General features: G+C 33.2%; 1 protein-coding gene across 3 annotated transcripts in view; it reads left to right on the plus strand.

The window, feature by feature from the left end:
• Positions 1-25,072, plus strand: part of LOC108903378 (high affinity cGMP-specific 3',5'-cyclic phosphodiesterase 9A) — a 350,789-nt gene that overhangs the window by 309,419 nt on the left and 16,298 nt on the right. For 2 of the 3 annotated variants that reach the window (XM_018705534.1, XM_018705535.1), the window contains exons 6-8: positions 14,018-14,132; positions 18,660-18,897; positions 21,122-21,508. In XM_018705534.1, coding sequence (XP_018561050.1) covers positions 14,018-14,132; positions 18,660-18,897; positions 21,122-21,508 — 740 coding nt within the window. Of the gene's footprint in view, positions 1-14,017; positions 14,133-18,642; positions 18,898-21,121; positions 21,509-25,072 lie in introns of those variants that run through there. The other variant, XM_018705536.1, reaches the window with a different exon arrangement.

The following is a 25,072-nucleotide window of genomic DNA, read 5'->3' on the forward strand; positions in this document are numbered from 1 at the left end:
ACCTTGATTCCTTCGAAATTATATTTTTGTTCATAAACATACGATTTATATTAAGGAATGTTAATTAATTTTTTGCAGCTATAAAATATTTACTTAGACTTTGTAAATAAGTTTTCTAGCAGACATTTACAATCGCTTTACAAAATATAGAGCGCTATTCCACCACATGTGAAATTTAAGTGGTTCCGTAATGTAAATATTGACCCTAGTATTTATAGAGAAGATTTGACGCATTTGATGGGATAAAAAGTTTTTCATCCCAATAATTTCATCGCCTACTTTGAATATAGCTAGCGACGAACGAACGTCGATTCCATAAATAAATATTTGCCTGTCAGGTTCTTCTGCTGCCAGTCGTATATTTTAATGGAATTTCTACTTTCTAGGAATATGCATTGATCAGAATACGAAACTAATTTATAACTTTGTAATTGCTTGCGAATTATAAATAAATTGTGTACGTCATTGGGAAACTTTAATTTAAATTTTAAAAACGCAGTATCTACATATTTATGAGGTTCTTTGATTTATGTTTCAATAGTTCTTGTTTTGTAGCATGAAAGAGCTGGTAGAAGTTTAAAGTACATACAAAGTTTGTTTTTATTGAAGAAGATATACTACATATTTTGAATTTATTGTTTCTAGTAACATGAAAGTTTATTCTACAGGGTAATTCATTAACAATGGGAAAGTCGAAAGCTGAAGTTACTACACGTGAAATGATGACCATTGGCGCAAACATGCCTTATCCGAAAGATGATAGTTTCGGAAATACAGGGTGTTGAAAGTTAAAATTTTAAATAGTTTTTTTGCGATTATTCTGAAAATATGTACGTTAGGAACTTGAAACTTTGTGAAACTATATTTTTTTAGGCGACGAATAAGACGCGTGTTGTAATTTCTGCATTGCTCATAGAGGGCGCCACTTACGACCAATTTTACCGAAAATTTAATTAATAACTTTTTACTCTGTATATTTGACATGAAACTTGATTCAAAACCTGAATGAGCTATCATTTTTCCATTAATTATGTACTCTTGTTTCATTTCGGTATCTCGATCCATTTTCGAGAAAAATCGATTTAACGAACACTATGTTATGACAATAGGAGAAATTAAAAGCGAAACAAACCACATGTTTATTCCTGTTATTACAACAATTAACAATAAAACAAATAAAATACGCAATTATGATTTAAAGTAATTGTTCGAAGAATCCACTGTTGACACTGATACACTTTACACGTTTTCTGAGAGATCTTCGAATTTGAAACAACATATTGGAATTGCGTCTGACTTCGTTGGCAGCGATTTGTATTCTTTACCACAACTCTTCACACGAGCCGGGAGATTCTTTGTAAAATATATATTTCATTCGAGACCAAATAGAAAAGTCAAGAGGATTAGAGTCGGGACTTCTGGATGGACAAGCAAAAATGCTTACATGGCCAATCCAGCGATTTAGAAAAACTGCATCTAAATATGAACGCTCTGGCCAAGAAAAATGCGGTGGAGCTCCGTCGTGCATGAACCACATGTCTCTTCTTAAGTAAAGTGGAACTTCTTCAAGCCGTGAAAGCATTTTTACTTGGCCACCCAGAAGTCCAGACTTCTATCCTCTTCATTTTCCTACTTGGAAGAATCTATTTATTTGTTTTATTGTTAATTGTTGTAATAACACGAAGAAACACTTGGTTTGTTTCGCTTTTAATTTCTCGTATTATCAAAACATAGTGTTCGTTAAATCGATTTTTCTCGAAAACGGATCGAGATACCGAAATGAAACAAGAATACATAATTAATGGAAAAATGATTGCTCTTTCAGGTTTTGAATCAAGTTTCATGTTAGACATACAGGGTAAAAAGTTATTAACTAAATTTTCGGTAAAATTGGTCGTAAGTGGCGCCCTCTATGAGCAATGCTGAAATTACAACACGCATCTTATTCGTCGCCTAAAAAAATATAGTTTCACAAATTTTCAAGTTCCTAACCTACATATTTTCAGAATAATCGCAAAAAACGATTTAAAATTTTAACTTTCAACACACTGTATTTCCGAAACTCAACTTTCGGATAAGGCATGTTTGCGCCAATGGTCACCATTTCACGTGTAGTATCTTCAGCTTTCGATTTTCCCATTGTTAATGAATCGCCCTGTATATTGTACTCGTATATCAATTTGTTATATTTTGTACACCATTTATAGCAGCAAACAGTTATTGTATTTTTTTATATTGTCTTTTAATATAAATATATGCTATGCCAGTACAAACATTTACAAAATTCCATCCACCAAAAAAATAAATGCCGCTACCTACTAGCTATCTATTTCGTCAATATATACTATTTTTAAAATATATTGTAGACCGTGATTCATTTAAAAAATTTTGTTTGTTGGTTCTTCAATTCTATTTTAAATTACTCTTTCCCATATCATAGCTTAAATTCCTAAAGCTTATTTACCAAAATTTATTATTAAATTTATGCAGTATGACAGTTCAGTTTAACAATTTACCTTCAATCTTTGTATAATAAAGTAACTGAAACGTTGTAATTTTAAAATTTTAATCTAGGAAAATTCTGTATTTAAGTACAATGATGCCGGTTTTTTGAATAACAAATTACTTCAGTCTTTAAGAATTTTTACTGAAAATTACTTCTTGCCAGTATGTAATAGTCATATAATAGTATATTATGTAGGTCCAGAGTGATTCATTAAGATTGGGCAATCTTTAAACTGGAGATACTACACGCCAAAATATGATGATTCAGCTTAACATGCCTAAAACAAATGTTGCAGGTTTACGAGATTTTCAAAATTTTCATTTGAAATTTTTCAACAATTTTGGAATTTTTAGTAGAATCAACTTGAAAATTGGTAGTTTTATGTTTTTTGATATAAGAATTACAAATTTGATGCTGAATTTGCCGCTACCCGCACAGGACGTTAGTTACACCCTAATACTCCAGTGAATCAGAACACATATTTTTGTCTAATGAACTATGGCTAAAGTGAGTGAAAAATCTAAAAAGCAGGTCAATTTTACACAGAAAAGGTACTCTTAATTCATCTAGCTCTATCGATTTTTGAGTTATTTGCATTTTAAACGTACAATGTATTGCGCTTTTATAAAATATTTATTCTTTTAAATTGCAAGTGTGCGGGGTAACAGCAACAAAGACAACAAATAAGAATAATAGAAACAATAATAAAAGAAAACTTTAGAAAAAACACCCAAAATGTCCCCCGTCCACTTTGCAAGATCTTTGGATATTAAATTAAATGTGTCTATTATTTTTAATCGCATCAACGGCATCTTGAACTTTTTGTGCCAACTAAAATTAATTTTTTCTGTGTAAACCATTTCCTTCATTTGTGACCATATTGAGAAGTCCAGGGGGTTTAAATCTGGACTTCTCGGGGCCAAACAAATTAACCTCCATGGCCAATCCACCGTGAGGAAAATGTTCATTTATGTAGCTACTGGATCACTGGCAGAGAAAAATGTGGTGGCATCCAATTCTGCATAAACCACATATCTCGTCTTATGGCTAGTGGTAGATCTTCTAGGAGAGTGGGCAAGTTCAAATAGGAAGGTCCATTCAGATTAGGAGAGAGTTCAAAAGGGCCAATAAAAAACAGATATCACACCACAAAAAATGTTTACCTTGAATTAATGCTGAAAATGTCTTAGAGCATGTGGATTATGGGATTCCCACAAATTATTGTCTTTCTAATTAAGAACACCTTGTCTAGTAGCCGCTTCATCGTGAAAAGGATATTAAGAAATTCTCGGTTTTCGATTTGTTTATCTAGTAAAAACTGAGCAAATTGTAAGCGAGCTGGTAAATCTTGAGGTAACAAATATTGGACAGGAGTATAAAGATATGGACGGAGATTGTCTTTCTTTAAAATTCTCTAGATAGACGATTGGTTTATCCCTGTTGCCGCACTTAACCGACGAGTAGCTACTCAGATTTGAGTTTTTCAAAATACGAACTAAAACCTCTTCTTCATTATCGATATTGATAGTTTTTGTAGCACCATTGTGACTTTTCGTCATTGTGACAAAAATACCCTATTTTCCCTAGGTGGTTGTAAATATTTCTGAAAGTTTGTGATTGGGCTGTCCTAGATTTGGATATAATTGTAACTACCTTCTGTTTGCACCAAATCCACTAAAATTTGATTGAGCAAAAAACGCAAATCAAAAATTATTATGTCGTTGTATTTTTTGACATAGAGCTTTTGCTACAAATGATTACTAAATTAAGAAAAGAGAGGAACAGTCTTATTAACTTATCACAAAATTGTCAAATATTTGTTGACACGAAAAACTGACATGTGCCCTACCTGAAAAAAATGGAAGCAATAACGGTGACTAAGGTTATTTTACATTGTAGGTTTAAAATGTAAATAACTCAAAAATCGGTAGAGTTAGATTAATTAAACAATAGTACCTTTTCTGTGTAAAAGTGAATTGCATTTTAGATTTTTGTCACACTTTAGCCATAGTTCATTAGACAAAAAAAAGGTATTGTGATTTACTGAAGTACCAAATTGTAACAAACGCCCTGTACAGATAGTGCCAAATTCAGTATCAAATTCGTAATTTTTATACCAAAAAACATAAAACTACCAATTTTCGAGTTCATACTTCTAACAATTTCCAAAATTGTTATTGAGAAATTTCAAATTAGAATAATTCCAACTTTGAACACCCTGTATCTCGTAAACCTGAACATTTTGTAAAATGACATGTCAAGCTCAATCATCATATTCTTGTATGTAGTACTTCCAGTTTAAAGATTGCCCATTCTCAGTGACAAATATTTAATATTAAAAAGGTGGCTCATGATGAAATGAAATCTTTTCCATTATTTAGTCATATTGACTAATTAAAAATCCTTGAGTTCCCACTATACAATGTTCAAAATTTTATTTAAATCATTATATATTTTTTTTATTGTTATCATTCTTATCTATTATGTTTATTTACTTTTTACAAATAATAAATGAAATAAATACTTTGAGATTATTGTGAACAACGTCATCGGCCTTTGAACTTTTCCTTAGCTTAAATATATTTTATGATTAATTAAGACTAGGCTAACCCGTTTGATTAACTTCGTTTAACGTAACGTTGAAAACTTTTGAACGCTTCTACTATAACAAAGTTTATTCCGAAAAGGTTATAAGTTCGATGCACTTTAATTATCTGTGAAGTTTTCTTCCGTCAAATATATTTGGTGAGAAAGAAGACACAGCGAAGGGCGCAGTTGCAATTTCCTTAAATGCAGGAAATTGTTCGCGAAGTGCTGTTGCCTCTTGCAGCTAGCGCAAGACAGTTGATAAATATATGTATAAAATATTGGATTCATTATTTTGCACCTGCAGTTTCCCCTTTTCTGTGGAAGTCGTTTGTCTTTGTAATGCCTGGGGATTATTTGAAACATCATAAATAAACTGCATTGGCTACGTTTTTCATACGAAAGTTATGAAAACACTATACAGGGTGAGTCAAAATTCACTCCCCAGCGGCCGGATATATATTCTAAAATAAAAAATAAAACAAAAATGTAGAATACTAAAATCTCGAAAGCGGAGCCGTTTTCGAATAAATTATTAATTTTAGTTCAATCACCACAACCTTCATTATTGGCATTATGACAATCCTCATGAAAAATGTCAGCGGAATCAGCAAAGACGTTGGTCTGTAAATGTTTGGATATGTATTTACGGGAAAAGGATCATAGGTCCATATTTTTTGCCGAGAATACTGAATGGTGAAAATTACAGTAATTTTCGCGAGAACTTTTTGCCAGGTTTGTTAGAAGATATTCCTCTAGAACAACGTGCAACTATGTGGTTTCAGCATGATGGTGCGCCCGCATATGCCACATTACAAGTACGACATATTTTGAACCGTCGCACCGTTTTCCTAATAAATGGATTGGTCGGGGTGGACCAACACCATGGCCACCCCGGTCTCCTTACTTGACTCCAATAGACTTTTGGTTATGGGGATACATAAAAGAAAAGGTTTATTTTACTGTGCCTGTTGGCGAGGATGATGTTATTGGCAGGATTCATGAAGCAGTAGCGGAAATAAATGAAGCTAATTTCTGTTCTGTTGCCAGGAGTTTCTACCACAGGTAGCAGAAGTGTATTAACGAAAATGGTAATGTTTTTGAAAGTTAGCCAAAGTCAGAAGGATCTTCGTTTTTGCTATTTCTTATTTTGTATGGATTTAAATGGATTTTAAAGGTGTTAATATTAAACCAAAAAATTATAAATTTGAATTTTTCTTTACAAAATTTTCCGAAAACGGCTCCGCTTTCGAGATTTTAGTATTCTACATTTTTGTTTTATTTTTTATTTTAGAATATATATCCGGCCGCTGGGGAGTGAATTTTGACTCACCCTGTATAAAAACTTGCGGAAAAGTTGCAGAATTTAATAATGAATAACTGCCAAATAAAAATTTATATATAAAAATGAAATTTGGAAATGAAAATTTGCTGAAAATGCTGACGATAATTTCTAGTTTGACAAGAAATTACAAAAAAATTTAAGAAAACTTGAATACTTTTCAGAGAAAGTTTAAAATTTTTCAAATTAACCGCGGACTGTATTGGCAATATGAGAAAGATACTCGAAATATGTTACATATCTCCTTGCTCTGAAAGCTTAAGACTAAACAAATTTTTGAAGTAAAGCACCCTCTTGAAAATGTGGGCTCGGGCAAATTCGCTGAAATTGTGGTAAGTGTTGGTTTTGTGTTACTGACCAAGTCTTCACAGTAGGTACTTAGGTCCAAAAAACAATTCTTTCCTTCTTACAGCTGTCTGAGTCACTTCTGCTGATGATGACTACAAAATAGTATGAGTAGAATATTGCGATGAAAACAGTAACTTTTGTGAAATGTTTATAGAAAAAATTAGTCGAATGCCTTGAGTTGCTAAATACCAAACTGGTCACATTGGCCGTTGGCAACAGTAGTTTATATAAATTCAATAATATCTCTAAGTATCAATTAATGAATTATCAATCTCATGGTTCAAAAAAGATACCTTGCCTCATAACAAATGGTTATATGTAAATCGTCAGGTAAATAGTCAGTACTACAGTGGCTCTCTTTCTATGAAGTCAATAATAAAGGCTGACAATATTTTCGGAATATTTTCTAATAAAATTTGCTATATTTATAATTTCTAATGAGTGCAAGACAAAATTTTCGATATTTTGCCGAATGCGCTAGTAATATTTTTTTTTGCTGAATATTCTATTTTTGAAATTTAGACAGCTTACAAAAAAGGTTGGGTACATTCAAAAGAAATAAAAACGATTTAAATTACTTTCTTAGTAAAATTATGAGCATAGAAAAATAAGAGTAATTACTTATACGATAAAATTGGATTTAATTATCAACATGATAGTCAATGTTCTAACATTGAGTTATGTACATTTATTTGCAGGATGCTGGGCTTTAATCGAGAAGCTTCATCAATTTATTCTAAGCAAAAAAATGTAGTCTGTGCGATATTTGTTAAGATAAAATTCCAAGAAAAGGAAAAGCCAATAGAGTTCTGTTATCGCAACTACTGTAACAATTTACCGCAGTCGGGGCTGCGCTGTTCCTTTTTACCTCAGATGTCAAATGCGGTTAATTCCAAAAAAGTGACGCAGGGGTCTTCTTGGAATTTTATCTCAACAAATATCGTACGCAGTATACATCGTGTTCAAATTAGAAATAAATACTTCAATTTCTTAAATACCTTTGATGATGATTGACGTAGACTAACAAAACTTGGACCACTGATTTATTTAATTTTAATGTCTCTGAGTATTCTGCTTTCCATTAGCGTTTCTAAGAAAAAAGCTTTTCCTTTTGTGTGAAGAATGAGCCGTTTTAGAGTTCAGATTTTTTAAATTTTAAAATGTATTATTTGTTCCATTGTTTCTACAAATACAATGGCTATTTTTTTGTTAGACATACGATTTTAAACACAACCTACTTAGTATATAAAAAATTCAAAAAATTGTTAGTTTATAAATATTTTTTTCTAAGTGCACCTAAAAAATCATCGTGGTTCCTAAGCGAATTACTTTTTAGGCTTTTAACAAGTTACTTTGTTGTTTAAGCATGAGTAGGGAGGTTCGTTCCTCTAACAAAATAAAAAATATTTTTTCTTAGAAATGCCATTGGTAATTAAAATCTGTTCAAATGTGAAGAATAATCTGAAAAATATTGAGGAATTTAGTGTTACTGACCCTCATGTATCTCCGCTATTGGTTAGCATATTTAAAAATCAACTTGTGTGTAGTTTTACTTCTTGTTAGATAAAGAGTGATGGCCCAAGTTTCATGACTGCCTCTAGCATCCTCAGGGATATTCTTTTCTAGTTTCAATACGTTGTATCGTGAATAAAGAAATTACTCATATTCAAATGATTGTTTTTATTTAATAATTAATTTTTTCTAACACCCGGTAAAGTTTCTCCATTAAAACTTATACCACATTTATCTATTTAAACAACATGATACTATTTTATAAGAAGAATTGCTGCTACCCCTTTATATTATTTGTTTATTTGTTTTTAAAGTGCTCCCTGAAACAGCTAAATAGTTTTTTGAAATAAATTTAGTGTGGAAATAGTCTAGGTAATTTTTTCCTAATCAAATCAAAACAAATTTATTTTTTTAGATAAAAATTTCCAATTGGGAAAGATTATGAAATATGAAAACACTCAACATCTCGATAAAAATATCGAATCCTCAGCCAAATACCGATTTACCAGGGCATGTAAAACGCTAAAATACCCCCTAAAATAAGGTAAAATAGGAGGATAAGACAGCCAGACAACCGCTATAACAAGTTTTCATGTGACGAAAAAAGAAAAGTTAAGAACACATATTACCATTTTTTCGTTCATGTTCATTATTTTTGCTTAAAATAAGTTTCCTTCCTCTTGTTTCACTTTTTTGTTTCACTGGCACCATATTTAAACACACTTTCTGTACATATACAAAGTCAAAGACAAATTCTATTAGTACTTTTAAAAACTCAGCCAGCAACAGTGATGAAGAACGGATCGTTTCTACCTAAAGTAGATTTTAGAGTACATCACTCACCCTAGTTTCGAATACTTGTGCAGATTCTAGTACAATAAACCACGGTTACGGCAAACTTTCCAATCCACTCTGTTTTTTTTTATTTCAAGTACTTTTTATTCCCCAAGGACAAGATATATACGAAAAGGTTAATACTTAAATAAAATACCTATTACTATTACTATTTTTTTTACTACACTAAGGAATAGTCGAATTAAGATAGTGTTGAAATAAGTGCATTTATATTAATACTACGTATATCCCCGTGTACTACGTCTTTTTAATTTCAGAGCGAACAAAACTTATTCGCGTCTAACAAAATTACAGCAAACACGTGCCGCATCGACAAACACAATCTAAGTGTAGCGCTATTCCGTAATTAACTGAAATTGTCTGAATCAATCAGAGGCAAAAATAAAACGAAATGCTTAATTAATTGGAAACCCAATAGTCCTCCAAGTTTTCCTTCTCATGCAGACGTGGACGATAATTTTCCATTTTCCTAGTAATTTCCATTAAGCGTCAGGGAAAGATTATTTTTACTGTGCGTTAATCATGTCATTGTGTCAGATAAAAAAACGTTAGTAAAATTTCTAAACCAAGTCATAACATACAGGGTAGCCCATCGAAAACGTACCGCAAGGCATTACAGGGTAGTAAAGAACTTTTCGGCAAAATCCAAAAACAGGTCAAATTTGTTTCTGAGGGGAACAACTTTTGGCTCAAAAAGCATACCAAAATCTTCAACCCCCTAAGTGGGGGTGCTATCCCCTAAATTTTTTCAAATGGGAATGGGGGTCAAGTGGGGGGTCATTAGAAAGGGCTTTTAATTCTCTATACATCGATTCTTACTTTTTGAAAATCGATTCATTATTTTAGAAAATATGCAGCTTTGAAAATACGAACAATATTTTTGACGAGAAATGCGAAAATCGATTTAATTTTACTTCAAAACTTACGGTATTAGTCAAGTAAATGCTGAAAATGTTGTCCGCCAACTTGCATACAATGATACAGGTTGTCTTCAAACCGTTGTCGAACATTCTGGAGCACTTGCGGTGTTACTTCGCGACATACATTAATGATTCGTCCTCGCAGATCTTCCAAGGTATCAGGTGGAGTGCTGTAAACTTTGCTTTTAATGTGCCCCCAGAGAAAGAAATCTAAAGGATTTAAGTCGGGTGACCGAGGGGGCCACTCAATTGCACCTCTTCGTCCTATCCAGCGTCCTGGAAACGTCTCATTTAGGTAATTGCGCACATTGAGCGAGTAATGTGGAGGAGCTCCGTCTTGCTGGAAAATCAGTTCGTGTTCATTGTAAGCAGGGTCGTCCTCTATGATATTTGTTAGAGCTGGGTCGATGACATTTTGTAGTAAATCCAAGTACATATCGCCTGTCAAATTTCCAGGAAGGAAAAAAGGACCTACAATGGAATTTCCAAAAATACCTGCCCATACATTCAACTTCTGGGGGTGTTGGGAGTGTGTCTCATGGAAAATCCTTGGATTGGTATCAGCCCAGTAACGACAATTATGGCGATTCACTAAACCATTCAAGAAGAACGTACACTCGTCCGAAAAACACACATTAAAGAGGAAATTATCGTTTATCGCTCGTTCAGTCATTATTTCGCAAAATTGCAAACGACGATCAAAATCGTCTTCATTTAGCTCTTGCACTAGCCGAATCTTATAAGGATGGAATTTGTATTTTTTTAATATTCGTTGGACACTTGTACGACTCACTCCTGTCGCAGTAGCCAATTGCATTGTACTCAGCGTACTATCCATTGCCACTTGCCCCAATACCGCTATTTCCGTAGGTTCATTTAGTACCGGATTTTCAACCTGCCTCTTTTTGTTATGAACGGAGCCAGTTTCGCGAAATTTGGCCACCAATTCGCGAACAATTTTTCCAGACGCATGTTTCTCAGGATGCCGTTGGTTGAACAGTTCGGCGACCCGATTTCCGCATTCATTGTTTTTGAAAAAAAGCTCAATAATTTCTACTCTTTCTGGAATTGAGTACACCATAATTAATCAATTTAAAAGACTCGGCAGTATTGGTACTCTTCAACTACAAGTCACAAGACAGTTATCTAGCAACTTCTTGTGGCCTATCTAAATACGAAACAAAAAGCGGACAATTTTTTGCTCACCAAAATCAGGCTAAAGAATTCGCAAATCAGAAAAAAAACAGCGAATTCTTTTGAAGGAATTTACCAAGCTAATACCGTAAGTTTTGAAGTAAAATTAAATCGATTTTCGCATTTCTCGTCAAAAATATTGTTCGTATTTTCAAAGCTGCATATTTTCTAAAATAATGGATCGATTTTCAAAAAGTAAGAATCGATGTATAGAGAATTAAAAGCCCTTTCTAATGACCCCCCACTTGACCCCCATTCCCATTTAAAAAAATTTGGGGGATGGCACCCCCACTTAGGGGGTTGAAGATTTTGCTATGCTTTTTGCACCAAAAGTTGTCCCTCTCAGAAGCAAACTTTACCTGTTTTTGGATTTTGCCGAAAAGTTCATTACTACCCTGTAATGCCTTGCGGTACGTTTTCGATGGGCTACCCTGTATATTAATTTTAATTGAGGATTTGGTACTAATTGTATAATGACAATGGTTAGTTTGGTTTGCAGACTACAGTGGCAGTTGTCAATAGCTGAGAAATTTTTGTGTTCTTTAGAATAAACTCTGAAACTTAGTCTCACAGTTTCTGTCTGTCAAAATGTTAGGAAAACTGAACCAATAATGTATAAACTAGCCCTCAAACTCCTTAACCAATAATAATGATTGTTTATTAATACGGTATGTCTCAAAGTATACAAAGGTCTAACAACTAATCGACAATGGAACCTACTAGATATTAAATAATATAAAAACTGGGTGATCCTTAACCTTAGTGCATACATTTGTGAAATCTACACGTGATAACATGAAAGAAAGTTCACTAAAATTAGTTAGGGAACTATGATCATGATGTCGGAACCAACTCTTGCGATGGTCTCTGACAAGAAGGTTTCACTTCCACAAGTCATTTAAGACTCGAATAGAAGATCAAAGCAAATGAGAATAAGTTTGATACCCTGGAAAGATGGAGCCTAGTATGGTTTACGGACGGCTCCAAAATGGCCAGAGGGATGGGTGCAGGAATATATGGAGTTAGACCTAGATGGAATGCAAGCTACAGTCTGGGAAGGGTTCCAAGAAGAAATATTTTTGCGATGATGGCGTGCCTAGTAGAGAATGTACGTAGAGGTTATAAACGTAATATATATTTTCTGATAGTCAAGCTGCAATTAAAGCTTTAGGCTCACACAAGACAAGTTCAGAATTTGTGTGGGATTGTTTAAAAATTCTGACTGAACTGGCCACCAATAATACAGTTATACTGTGTTGGGTGCCAAGACACAAAGGCATTTGTGGGAACGAGAAAGCGGATGAACTTGCTAGGAAGGGATCCGAGACAGAGTTCATTGGTCCGGAGCCATTCTGCGATACATCTCTCAGTGTGGTCAGGCGGGCTCTGGGCAAATGGACCGAAACAGAACATAGGAAATACTAGACTTCGAGGCCAGGACATAATTATTTTAAAGAGCTCATGGAGTATCCTTTGAAGGAAAGAGCAAAAAAGTTGCCGAGCTTGAAAGGAAACATTAGGAAACATCTACATAGGCTATAAAGCTTGTAGACAGTCCGGTCTGCCGAAGATGTGACTCGGCGGATGAAACTTCTCTGCATATCCTAGACGAGTGCCCGGGATTTGCACATAGTAACATGACGCTCCTAGGGAGACCCTAGGGAGCTGAGAGAAGTGTCAGCAAAGAAGCTTTTGGACTTTGTTAATAGGACAAAACTACTTGCTGAATAAGACTTATCAAGACCAAACACTAGGAAAGGAAAAAGAAGAAGAAGACTCAACAAAGTTCTCGACTGTTCCGACAATGTTCTATTCTAGAAAATTCGGTGTCGGAAAGGCGAATTTTGGTACGCTTACGTATAACAAGACATTAACAGAAGCAAACAGTAAAGACTGGAAGTAAATATTAAATTCAAAGTGAATAGTTCAGTAGAAATAATGTTACAAAATTGAATTGAATTATTTGAATTGAAATTTTTTCTTTTTTTTTCAAAAATGATTGGTTAAAGATAACTGTTAAAGAAAACTTTTTCTTTGGAATTGAAATATGAATCAGAATGCACTGATCCAATTCCCAATAAAAAAAACTCAATGACGTAAAACTTTTGCGGTTTTCAATTACAGTTCCTCCCTGTATCTTTCATCGTTGGTTGATACATTTGTATAACAATTCAATAAATTGTTCACTTTAATTAGTAAAAACGTAACCCAAGATCATCAATGCGCTTAAAATATTTGCAGACATATTTGAGAAAATGTGGATTTTTTAAATAATTTCTACACCCTGTATCTAGGAAGACAGCAATTTCAGACCCGTAATTCATTAAGACAGGCCCCTGAAATTATGACATAGACATGAAAAGATACCCTATCTACTCAAGTAGTGGTTGGTAACGGTTTGCGGTACTCATCCTTCTCCTTGCTTCCGATTCCACCAAGCTGTCCTCTAACAGCTGCGGTCTCCACTTCTGTCGTTGGTAACGGTCCATATACCAAATCAGTGTATTTTATTTTATTTTATTATATTGAATATTAAGCTTAATAAAGAATTGTTTACTCCATCTTCTCGTATTTTATTACTAGATATTAATACCGGCTTACTCCAGGAAGCAACTCGGGCACGAAGTTGTTACGAAAGTTATATAGGTACATATATTTTCTAAGTTTTGAACGTTTGCAAACAATGTGTGCCTTAACTGCTTTAATGAAGTTTTTCCAAATATTCAAATATGTAAAAAAATATTTTTGTTTCAGGATTCCATAAGCAACTCCCAGAACCAGTTTCCAGCGAAGAATGTCGGCGCCTTCAGTATCGTAGGAAAAGTGATTCAGTAAAGAAGCGGGTGAAACAAAACTTTGAAAGTATATGGTTAGTTACTGAGGACATACAAATAAAATCATTGAGCTATAATGCAGATTAGTTATCCTTATGTTTAATAACTGGAACACTTTTATACGTTTATACAGAAAATTTTCCTTTTGTTGCAGAGGTACATAGATATATGTTTTTCGTCCTTGATCATAGAAACAAATTACATAGTAGTAATACTGCACGCTCTAGAACTGTCATGTATGTAACACATACGGTAACAGAAGAAATGTTACATAATTTAAAAATAAAAAATTTTAAATACAGGAAATTATAAGGAATACTAAAACATACCAGCAAGGAAAACACGGTATAAAAACTACACTGGAATATTTCTACGGGCATATATTATATTCTTTGAAAAAAAAATCTATATTATAGAACATTAATACATTTTACTAGATTTTTTCCACCATTTCATGCTGTCATTAAGTGTTTAAGCAAATCTATATACATATAAAAAATTCGATTATCTTGATTTTTTTTAAGTTATAAAGTGATTATTATTCGATTGATCAACTCTGATGGTCCTATTTTTTTAAATTAGAAAAAAATCCGGATCTGATGGCGTAATTTTGATGTCAAATTCTGGTCTACCGAAAATGAAGCTTTTTTTGTATGTGCCCGAATAATTAGTAAAATAATGCATGTAAGACGCTTTGCAAGGGGTTGCAAAAGATAGAACATAGTACCAATCTAGATCCTGGACCTTTATTTATTCATACATACTCAAGAAAAAGACCTTTATTTAAAAAGTTATCAAAACAATACAAGACAGATTACTATTGCAGGCAATTTTATGATATCCAAAAAATAAAAAGTGTCACTAACTTTAAATATTATTATTTTCGAAAATTGTAATCGATAGAAGCCAAATGAATTCACGTGAATTGGTGGCATTTTATTAATTAATTTTAAGAGCTCGGAATAATATCAGAATATACCATTTTAGCTCCCACTCAACAGTCTTTTCATTTTTTCATGTTTCCAATAGTTACTGAGATAATCTATAGGTAATAAAGACACTGTTAATTAATTCACCAAATGCTGTACAGTTAAAATGTAAAACTAATATTAATCTATTGAATGATGTATTCAATTTGCCACGCTAACGAAAATTTCTAGGCGTTTAGAGTCTATTAACATATCAAACAATGTAAACGTCATGCCGTATAATTAAATGTAATCCGATACTAGCACTGTCTCCACAAAACGAACACATATTGCTTACGTCTTTGTTCAAAAACTTTTAATTTGTACTCTAATTGATTTGTATAGCAAGCTAAGGTGAATTAATTAAAACTAACGTTATAGTTCAGGTTTAATAGATTATCGGATTATTTTCTAAAAATAGTGCGAATCTTTTAGTGGCGTATTAATTCGTCATAATCTGAACCTTCAGTAAAACAATAATTAAGAAACACTTTTGGTCTGGTAGTGAAGCAAAACTACCAATAATATCATTTAAAAAAATCAATACCTACTTATAGGCAAGATTTAATGAAGAAGGCAGAGAAGTTAACTCGTTTATGAGATACAAATAATCTAAAAAAAAAAAAAGAAATTAAATTTTCAACATTTTGTTTCTGAAGAGCTGATATTTTAGGGCAAATTTTATCATTTCAAGCAAATATAATATAAAAAAAGGCAGTTAATAAACAAAACATATATTTTTTTAAAGTTGTTTGGAAGATTTCATTAAATCATCTTTTGTAATATCGACAAGGATCTGCCATTAAAGGGTTTTACTCTATTTTTAAATTGTCGGTATAAATAAACCACAAAAACCAGAAAGAGTTAAAAATTATGCCTATATAAGGCTACGTTTGTTGATATTCTGTTCGACAAACATAGGTTTAATAAAGTTTAAGATGAATCATAAAATGTATATTGAAATATTTTCAGTCATGTCTCAAATAAGTATTTTAGTGCAAAATGATTATTTAGAAAATGTGGGACTGTACCAACTTATGGGAATTCTACAGTGCGTTTCATTAAGCATGTGACAGCGTAATGGGTTTCTTATATCAAAATAGAGCGATCAAGCTAAATATATCTATATTAAATGTTACTTGTCTTTTTTCAAAGAAGAAATTCAAATTCACAATTTAAATAAAAAGTTTCTGTTTCACTAATAGACCAGGCGGTATCTGTTTTGGCTTGGGTGAATCGTATATCCACGGAGATTTTTGGCTTTTTGGCTTTCAAATATCACTAGAAATGAAAATTTTTCTATGCGCATAAAAAAAACGTGGGCTTAACTTTTGACGGCACAATATGTTAAAAAAATTGGAAAAATGTCATATTTTTCTTCCTATTTAATTATGTATCTTTTTAAGAGTTGATTTTAGGCGAAAATGGAAGAGGAAAAACATGTTTGTAATTAAATTTTTTACAATACATGACTGGTTACAAATCGAATGAATCATGATTATTATGGTAAAAATCGAAAAAATCACAAAAATGGGGTNATTTTCGCCTAAAATCAACTCTTAAAAAGATACATAATTAAACAGGAAGAAAAATATGACATTTTTCCAACTTTTTTAACATATTGTGCCGCCCAAAGTTAAGCCCACGTTTTTTTTATGCGCATAGAAAAATTTTCATTTCTAGTGATATTTGAAAGCCAAAAAGCCAAAAATCTCCGTGGATATACGATTCACCCAAATATGGCTTTTTGAAACAAATACCGTCTGGACTATAATCAAATCAAACAATTACGGCTGTTTTTTAAGGTACGGTCATCAAAATCCAAATAATTTTTTTTCTGTGCATGAAATACTTTATTTTGTGAAGTGAAGTCAATTTATTCAATCATGTAATAATCTTATTTTAAATTTAAAACAATAATAATTACAAAATAGCTCCTATTCCGAATAAAATGGAACATTCTTTTTTCTTCGAAATGCAATTGCGATTCAAATACGCTGATTGAATTTTTGAAGTAACTGCACTGTATCTAGGCTCAATAGTGAATTTTTAATTTTATTTAGTTAAATCAGTATATTTCATCAGATTATGTTAAACGCCTTCAGAAATATTTGCATAAATGCTACAAAATATGTCAATAATTTTAACACTCTGTATCTCGAAAACTAAGCCACTTACGAAAGAACTTTAAATCAGCACTTTTTTATGAAATCATGTGAAGTAGTGTGTCTTCGAGTATTTCAGATTTATTTAGAAAATACCCTGTTCGGGCACAGTGTATTCATATGCGTGAGTGATTTAAAAAAAAAAGGCACGCCATGTTATTTCCAGTTATCAGGTTTTTCACCATCCATTTAGTGCATCAGTTTTTCCCAAAGTTAAGAACGTCTTCATCATTGTAGTCCAAACTATCGATATCTAAAAGACAAAAAAATATATATGCTATAATTTCTACCAAAACACTTTTGTATTAATTTCTTTACGATAAGAAGATAAACTTTGTATTTGTGTGACATATAACTAGATATCGGAAATATTAGGGCGGCTGCAATATGGTACAGGGTGGGCTGTAGGACGGGTTCGCTTTTATGTAATTTTATTCAAACAAAATGTGCCTTCTTATGACTCCACTCTTTACATTATAGGAATATATGTATATGTAAGCATTTGCATAATAAAATGAAACAAAAAGGAAAAGAGTCTTTTTTCTACACTTAACGTTCCACAAGGAACTTACCATAAAATATGTTGGTATAGTACTTAATAATAATTACCAGCAACAGTTAAGAAAATAATAATTTCTTACTCATAACGAAAACGATTGTTGAAAATAATTAACAGTTATCCTAAGTGTTCCGTAATTAATCGTCTCCGGCGATCGGTAAACACCCAAAAACGAAAAATATTTACCGTGGTCACAGGCGCATATCTAAAACAATAGAAGTTTTTAATATATGCTATTTTTACTAATGGTGGCGAAACATCAACTACTTCACATTCTAGTAATCAAACTATCCGCGTCATTGTACAATAAATAACATGTACATGTCTGCCTGTTATCTGAAGCTTCGCATCGATCAATTTATTCGATACGTATGCCCTAATGCCTGCCCTGTCTGCCTGTCGTGCCGGTGAATAATAGAGGTGTTTGGCCGTGCATTCCAATGTCGTTTACTACTGTTTATTTATAACAGAATATCTTTTTTACAGCAAATAAATTGACCAAAGCCGTCTTTGTTTTCTCGAAATGTCTGTTATGAAAAAAATATGGTGAAAAATAAGAGTGTTGTTAACGACGTCTATTAGATAAAAATTACCTCCCTTCGAAATACCAAGTTGAACTAATAACTTAAAAGACCTGTAATTGTAAATTAAAACGGACAGGAACAATATATGATTTTTGGCTCAATTGCTTTATTTTGATAAGAGGAATCTGGAATTAAACTGTACAACCTAGTATTTTACTTAGAGATAAAATTCTCATCTTTAACCATATGGATTTACAGGTCTTAAGTATAAAGTAGTAGTATGTATAATTGTAATGTAAAACCAGTTCACATAATTACCTACTTTTTAGAACTGTTCCCTTTTCAGTGACGCACAAGTTTCGGACGCTATACGGCAGTGGCTGAGAATGCCCACCTTCGACGCCAGGCCCTGGGAAGACGAAGAACTACTCCTCCTCCTGCAACAAATGTATCTCGATCATGATCTCTGTTCGAAGTTTGCCATTGATATTACTACTTTAAGGAATTTCCTGTACGAAGCTTACAAAAACTACAACGACGTACCCTTTCACAATTTTAGGCATTGTTTCTGTGTTGCGCAAATGGTAAGTAAATATTCGACACGACGTGTTCTAGCATTCAAGCCCTTAAGTATACATAGTTATTTCTCTTACAATAAAGAAGGTTTATTGTTGTAACTAAAATATTAAATATATTTTTGAAGTAAAAAAACCAGTAACACTTTGCCCAATAAATTAAAACATTAAGTTTTTAACCTAAATAACACAATTTAAAAAGTATAAAGTCAAGTATATAGTTTTATTTGTTACTAGCAACCCGCCCCGGCTTCGCACGGGCAAATATAAAATAGCCTATGTTACTCCGAGGAGATGTAGCTTTCGGTAAAATTGGTTGAGTAGTTTTTGAGTTAAATCGTAACAAACAAAAAATCAATCATCTTTCATCTAATGCGACCCTAATATTAATTTTAAAATAATTCACGATATATCTATATACCTAAAGACAACAAACGAACTCAAAACTAAAAATGCAAAACCTTTAAATTTAAAACAATATAGGTAACTACCAACAATGTGAAAACAAAACGAATTAAATTAAAGTACCTATGTTCAGGACTATCAATTTTAATTAATAAGTAAGTAGTTAGGTATCTAACTACCTAAAGAAAACAAACACGAAACAAAAATGCGACTATGAAGTTTTAAATGATTCACAATAAGAAAAAAACAAACAAATTATTAAAACTCAATGAAATAAAAGTATGTTTGCAAGTATCTATGTATGTTCCGACTACCTAAAGACAACAAATACAAAACAAAAATGTGACCTTAAAATATCGAACGCAATTATAACTTTCCAACAACACCCAGAAAGAAAACACAGTCGTCAGTCGTCACCTCCATTCGCTCCAAGTCAGTTTATTAAAGGATCACGCGCGCGTTATCGTTCGGCTTATTAGCTAAACAGTAGGCAAGACGGTGCGGGGGGAGGGTCGGCGATCGCATCAAGCGAAGCGAGGCGCTTGAATTTTATTCTCGCGTCCGTAATTTTTTTGCGATTACTCCTAAGATATTCATTTAAATTATATGGTGTAAAAGAGTAAAATAATGTGCATGAAATGCTTAAAGCCTCTAACTTATTTAAAATGATAAGGATTAATACCGTATTTGTGTAAATAGCTTTTACATTACCGCTTTATAATTGCCAATTTTTTAAAGTATTAAAATGGATATAGGTAGTATGTTATCTTTAACATATAGACATATGCCATCGCGGACTTTTCTGTAGGCATATATAAGATACACAATTCCACCATACATTGATACACTACATAAACTTTCGGACCCCCCCGGCTCGGACGCGAGGCGCGGGGTCACGGGGCGCCCGCGCGGCCCGGTCGAATCACGGCGACACGAAATTAATTTCGTTGCGCATTATTTTGATTTTGCTATATCTCCTAAGGTATTCATTTAATTTGCATGGTGTAAAGGGAAAAAATAATCTTCATGAAATGCTCAAGCCAACTAACGTATTTAAAATGATAAGGATTAATACCGTATTTGTGTAAATAGCTTTCCAATTACCGCTTTATAATTGCCCATTTTTTAAAGTATTAAAATGGATATAGTATGTTATCCTTAAGAGATAGACATATGCCATCGCGGACTTTTCTGTAGACCTATATAAGATACACAATTCCACCATACATTATTTTGTTATATCTCAAAGGATTTAGGCAGCGTTTTCGTTGAAAGCTCCCAGACGGCTTATTTTTTTCCGACACCTCCAACAAATATCGTTAATGTATACAAAAACTTAACAAATTATATTATACTAAAACCTTCCTCGAGAACCACTCTATCCATTGGTGAAAACAGCATGAAAATCGCGAACAGACAGACAGACAGACGCGGCGAAGGACTTTGTTTTATAATATGTAGTGATACACTGAATGTCCTTTCCGAAAAATGCTAATAAATTTAAAAACATGTGCAATAACAGTAAGGCAACGTTTCGCATTGTATTAGCTATTTCCTGTCCAAATTTGCTTTGTGCATCTCTCTGGGTTGCGAAAATTCAATATGTATGTATGTTTTCATCCACGAAAATTGAATAATTCCAAATATTTCAAATTTTCACCATCAGTAACGGCGGTGACAACTTTTTTAACAATAAGAAGATGTTTCACATTATATGTCTTGTTCAAATTTGGTTAGTGCATCTTTCTCGGTTGTAAAAATGTAATGATTATCTTTTATGTACTACTTAGGTGTAACTCCAATAATAATATTTTCTTTGTTATTTTAGTTATACGCGATATCGTGGTGTGTAGACCTCCCCTCGAAGATAGGCGACCTAGAGGTATTGATCCTACTGACTTCCTGTATATGCCACGATCTAGACCATCCCGGCTACAACAACATCTATCAAATCAACGCCAAGACGGAATTAGCGATCCGGTACAATGACATATCGCCCCTGGAAAACCACCACTGCAGCGTCGCTTTCAGAATTTTGGAGAATGAAGATTGCAACATATTCAAGTCTTTCAGCAGCGAGGATTTTAAGCAGGTGCGGGAGGGGATGATCCGCTGCATCCTCGCCACCGACATGGCTAGGCATAACGAGATCCTCACGAATTTTAAGGAAATCCTGCCGAGCTTCAATTACAACGACAAGGCGCACGTCAATTTGGTAAGCAGGCTTGTGTACTTTAATATCGAATGGTACGTCTGAACTCCTTATCAGGAGCAAAAAATATGTTTATTTGTAATGTCTCTTTTGTATAAGATATGAAAAATTTTATTAGGAAAAGTCCAGAATTAAAATGTACCAAATTTGAGAACAATCAATTTATTTCGACTTTTTCAATTTCTACATTTTATGAAAGTGTTCTCTTCATATAAATGATGGGAAAAAACAATTGTTTAGAGTATGATAAATTTAGAGGCAATTGGTTCTGATCTTACTTAAAACAATGTCAAACTAGCTCGATTGTCTTAAAAGTTGGAATAAGAACATTTTTGTTATTAATTAATAAATTGTGAATAACTTTATCAAATCAGAAACTTTTCACTTACAACACTTATTTACTTAAAAAAATGATATATGACCAAAATACTTCTTAATGAAGCAGGCTTATTTTGCAGTCATATTTCAACTAAAAAAGTTCTGTTATTGGTGCCTACTGTTAAGATGATTTGGGTATACCTTTTAGGTACATATTGAATATTGGGGAAAAGATTAATCGTTTATATGTATGTTTCTGAAAGGATATAGAGCATTATTAAGTTCTAAGGATAAAGTAGGATACTATGTTTATAATTATTTCCTAATAGGGGACACCCCGTATACAGGGTGTGGCGAGTATAATCTATAAAAATTAAACTACAGCTTCCTGATGATATTTGTAATAGAAAACTCTTATGCGAAAAAGTTCTATCTTCGCGATTTTTTTGTAAATTAAAGTTCATTTAATCAACGAAAATGAAGGCCGACCCTGTGTTATTTATTAAAAATTTTGGAAATGTTTTTATGGGATCCGAAATGCAACCTTATAATTTAAGTCGGTATAATCTAATACTAGTAATACTAAAATAAGGTTAGGTTATATTGTCAAAAATTTTTTGCAGTCAACTGATTTTGTATTTGTATTGAATTCATTATTCACTTAATTATTAAATATTAAGCGTCGTCCATCGACCGATCAGTGTTAAAAAGTGAAGGATTCCAGACAAAAGATTTTATTCCATGATAGTGACAGTATAATTTCTATAAAGAAGTACAAAATAAGAATACCGTGCCGATTACATTAAAAACGAGATTCTTATGTCTTACTTTGCTTAATTTTTTAGTTTGTGCACAAACTAGTTTTACAATGAACCGAAAAAACAATGCATTTACTATTTCCGAACGTGTCGATATGGTATTAGTGTATGGTGCAGCCGGAGAAAATGCGCTCGCGGGGACTAGGTTGTACCGGGAACGGTGGCCACGTCATCCCCCATGTGCAAATACAATCCTACAGTGCGTTCAGTGGCTGCGAGATACGGGAAGTGTTATTCCACGGGGAGAAGGACGTGGTCAGCAAGTAAACCTTAATGTTGAAGATGCAGTGTTGGAAAATCTTGACGAAGACCCCACAATTAGTACTAGACGAGTCGCACAGCAAATAGGAACATTTTCTTGTACCGTACATCGCATCTTAAGGCGCCAGCTGTTACACCCCTATCATTTGCAACTAGTTCAACAGATTTTACCCCCGGATCAACGAATGCGATTTTGCAGATGGTTTTTACGGCAATGTGCCGTGCCAATCAAGTAGACTTTCCTGCTTATGTTTGTGTAACAGATGAGGCGACATTTACCCGTGATGAAATGAATTTCCATAATATACACATATGGGCCGATGAGAATCCTCACGCGATTAGGGAAACTCATTTTCAACATCGGTTCTCGGTAAATGTTTGGGCTGGCATAATAGGCGATGTACTTGTGGGTCCCTATTTCTTTGAAGAACGACTAAATGGTCCAACATATGCTGACATTTTGAAGAATCGGTTGCCTGAATTATTGGACGATGTGGCATTACAACTTCGAGCACGCATGTTTTATTTTCAAGATTAGGTTCTTCCACACAGTACTCAACATTTCAACATTTTCTCTAGAAATGGTAAGTTTTATTTCATTTTGTTCCATATTTGAATGGAGTTTGTTTAGTGTACGCAGTTGGCAACTACAGATGCTTATGGATGTGGTTTTGTTGGCGAACTCTTGCATTAACAACAATGCATTTAAAATAGTTATTACTATTAATTATTATAAGAAAATATCAGTTTTTTTTAAATATCCATCTTTCTTAGTTTGCATTGAAAAATTCTCCAAAAATTAAGAAGTGTCTTTCTATCTTCCAACGACAATTTTTTACACGCACGTATCGTACAGCACACGGACAAGACCGTTCCAGAGAAAATATTTTGATCCATAAAAATTATGGATCCAAAAATTATGGATCCAAAGTAATACCAATATAACATTTCCTCTTTCTTCAATTAAGCCCAAGTACAACCTTAATTTTAAAAAATGTAACTTTAATTTACTATACCAGGAGTTCACTAATGTTGACTGGACACCACTTTCTAACATTGTAAACATAAACTTAGTAATTGATGAGTTCTATAGCATATTAAATACTTTGCTTGTACAACATGTACCTGAAAAGAGAGATGTTCGTGGCCAGTACCCAGTTTTGTTTAATGGTGAAATCATTAGGAAACTAAGGTTAAAAAACAAACTGTGGCGAAGTTATAAATTATCTTCTAACATTTATGATTATAATAAATTCAAAAAATTAAGATCTGAAGTCAAATCATTAATTCATTTATCCTGTAGGGACTATTTGGTATCAATTGAAGAAGACTTATGCGTAAATCCAAGACGTTTCTGGTCATATATTGGCGCTAAAGCAAATACTACGTCTGTTCTCTCATACATGAGTTATAATGACATAATGTTGGATGATCCCTCAGATGTGGTGAATGCATTCGCTGACTATTTTTCGAAGGCTTTTGGCAAGAGTTCTGCTCCTTTGTCCAACTGTGATATTATTGTAAATCATGACTTACTACGCATTCCTGAAATATCTGAAGATGATATTATACGTGCCATCAAAAAAATTAAAGGTAACTTTACTATGGGTCCTGATTTAGTACCTGCCTTCTTGGTAAAAGATTGTGGAATAATTTTTGCTAAACCGTTGAAAATAATTTTTAATACCATTCTCAAGTCTGGTGTATTTCCAGAATTATGGAAACTTTCTAGAATATGTCCCATCTATAAAAAAGGTCACAAAAATAATATAATGAATTACAGGCCCATTGCAATTATAAGTAATTTTTCAAAAATTTTCGAATTAGTCATTCACAATCACTTGTACTCTCATGTGGAAAAATATATATCTCAATTTCAGCATGGTTTTGTTAAGGGACGATCAACGACGACAAACTTAGCCAACAAGGTACAATATATTTCCGAGGTGCTGGATAGGGGTGGTCAGGTGGACGTGATATATACTGATTTTTCGAAGGCATTTGATCGGCTTAACCATGATTTGCTGATTTATAAATTACATTCAGTGGGTGTATCTGATGATCTCTTAAATGTGTTTCGCTCCTACTTTGCCAACCGTTTTCAATTTGTTCAATATCGAGGCTTCCAATCAGATAAGTTTCCGCAATTGTCAGGCGTTCCTCAGGGGTC

Source organism: Anoplophora glabripennis, unplaced genomic scaffold (assembly GCF_000390285.2).
Source record: "Anoplophora glabripennis isolate ALB-LARVAE unplaced genomic scaffold, Agla_2.0 scaffold75, whole genome shotgun sequence".
Taxonomy (NCBI): domain Eukaryota; kingdom Metazoa; phylum Arthropoda; class Insecta; order Coleoptera; family Cerambycidae; genus Anoplophora; species Anoplophora glabripennis.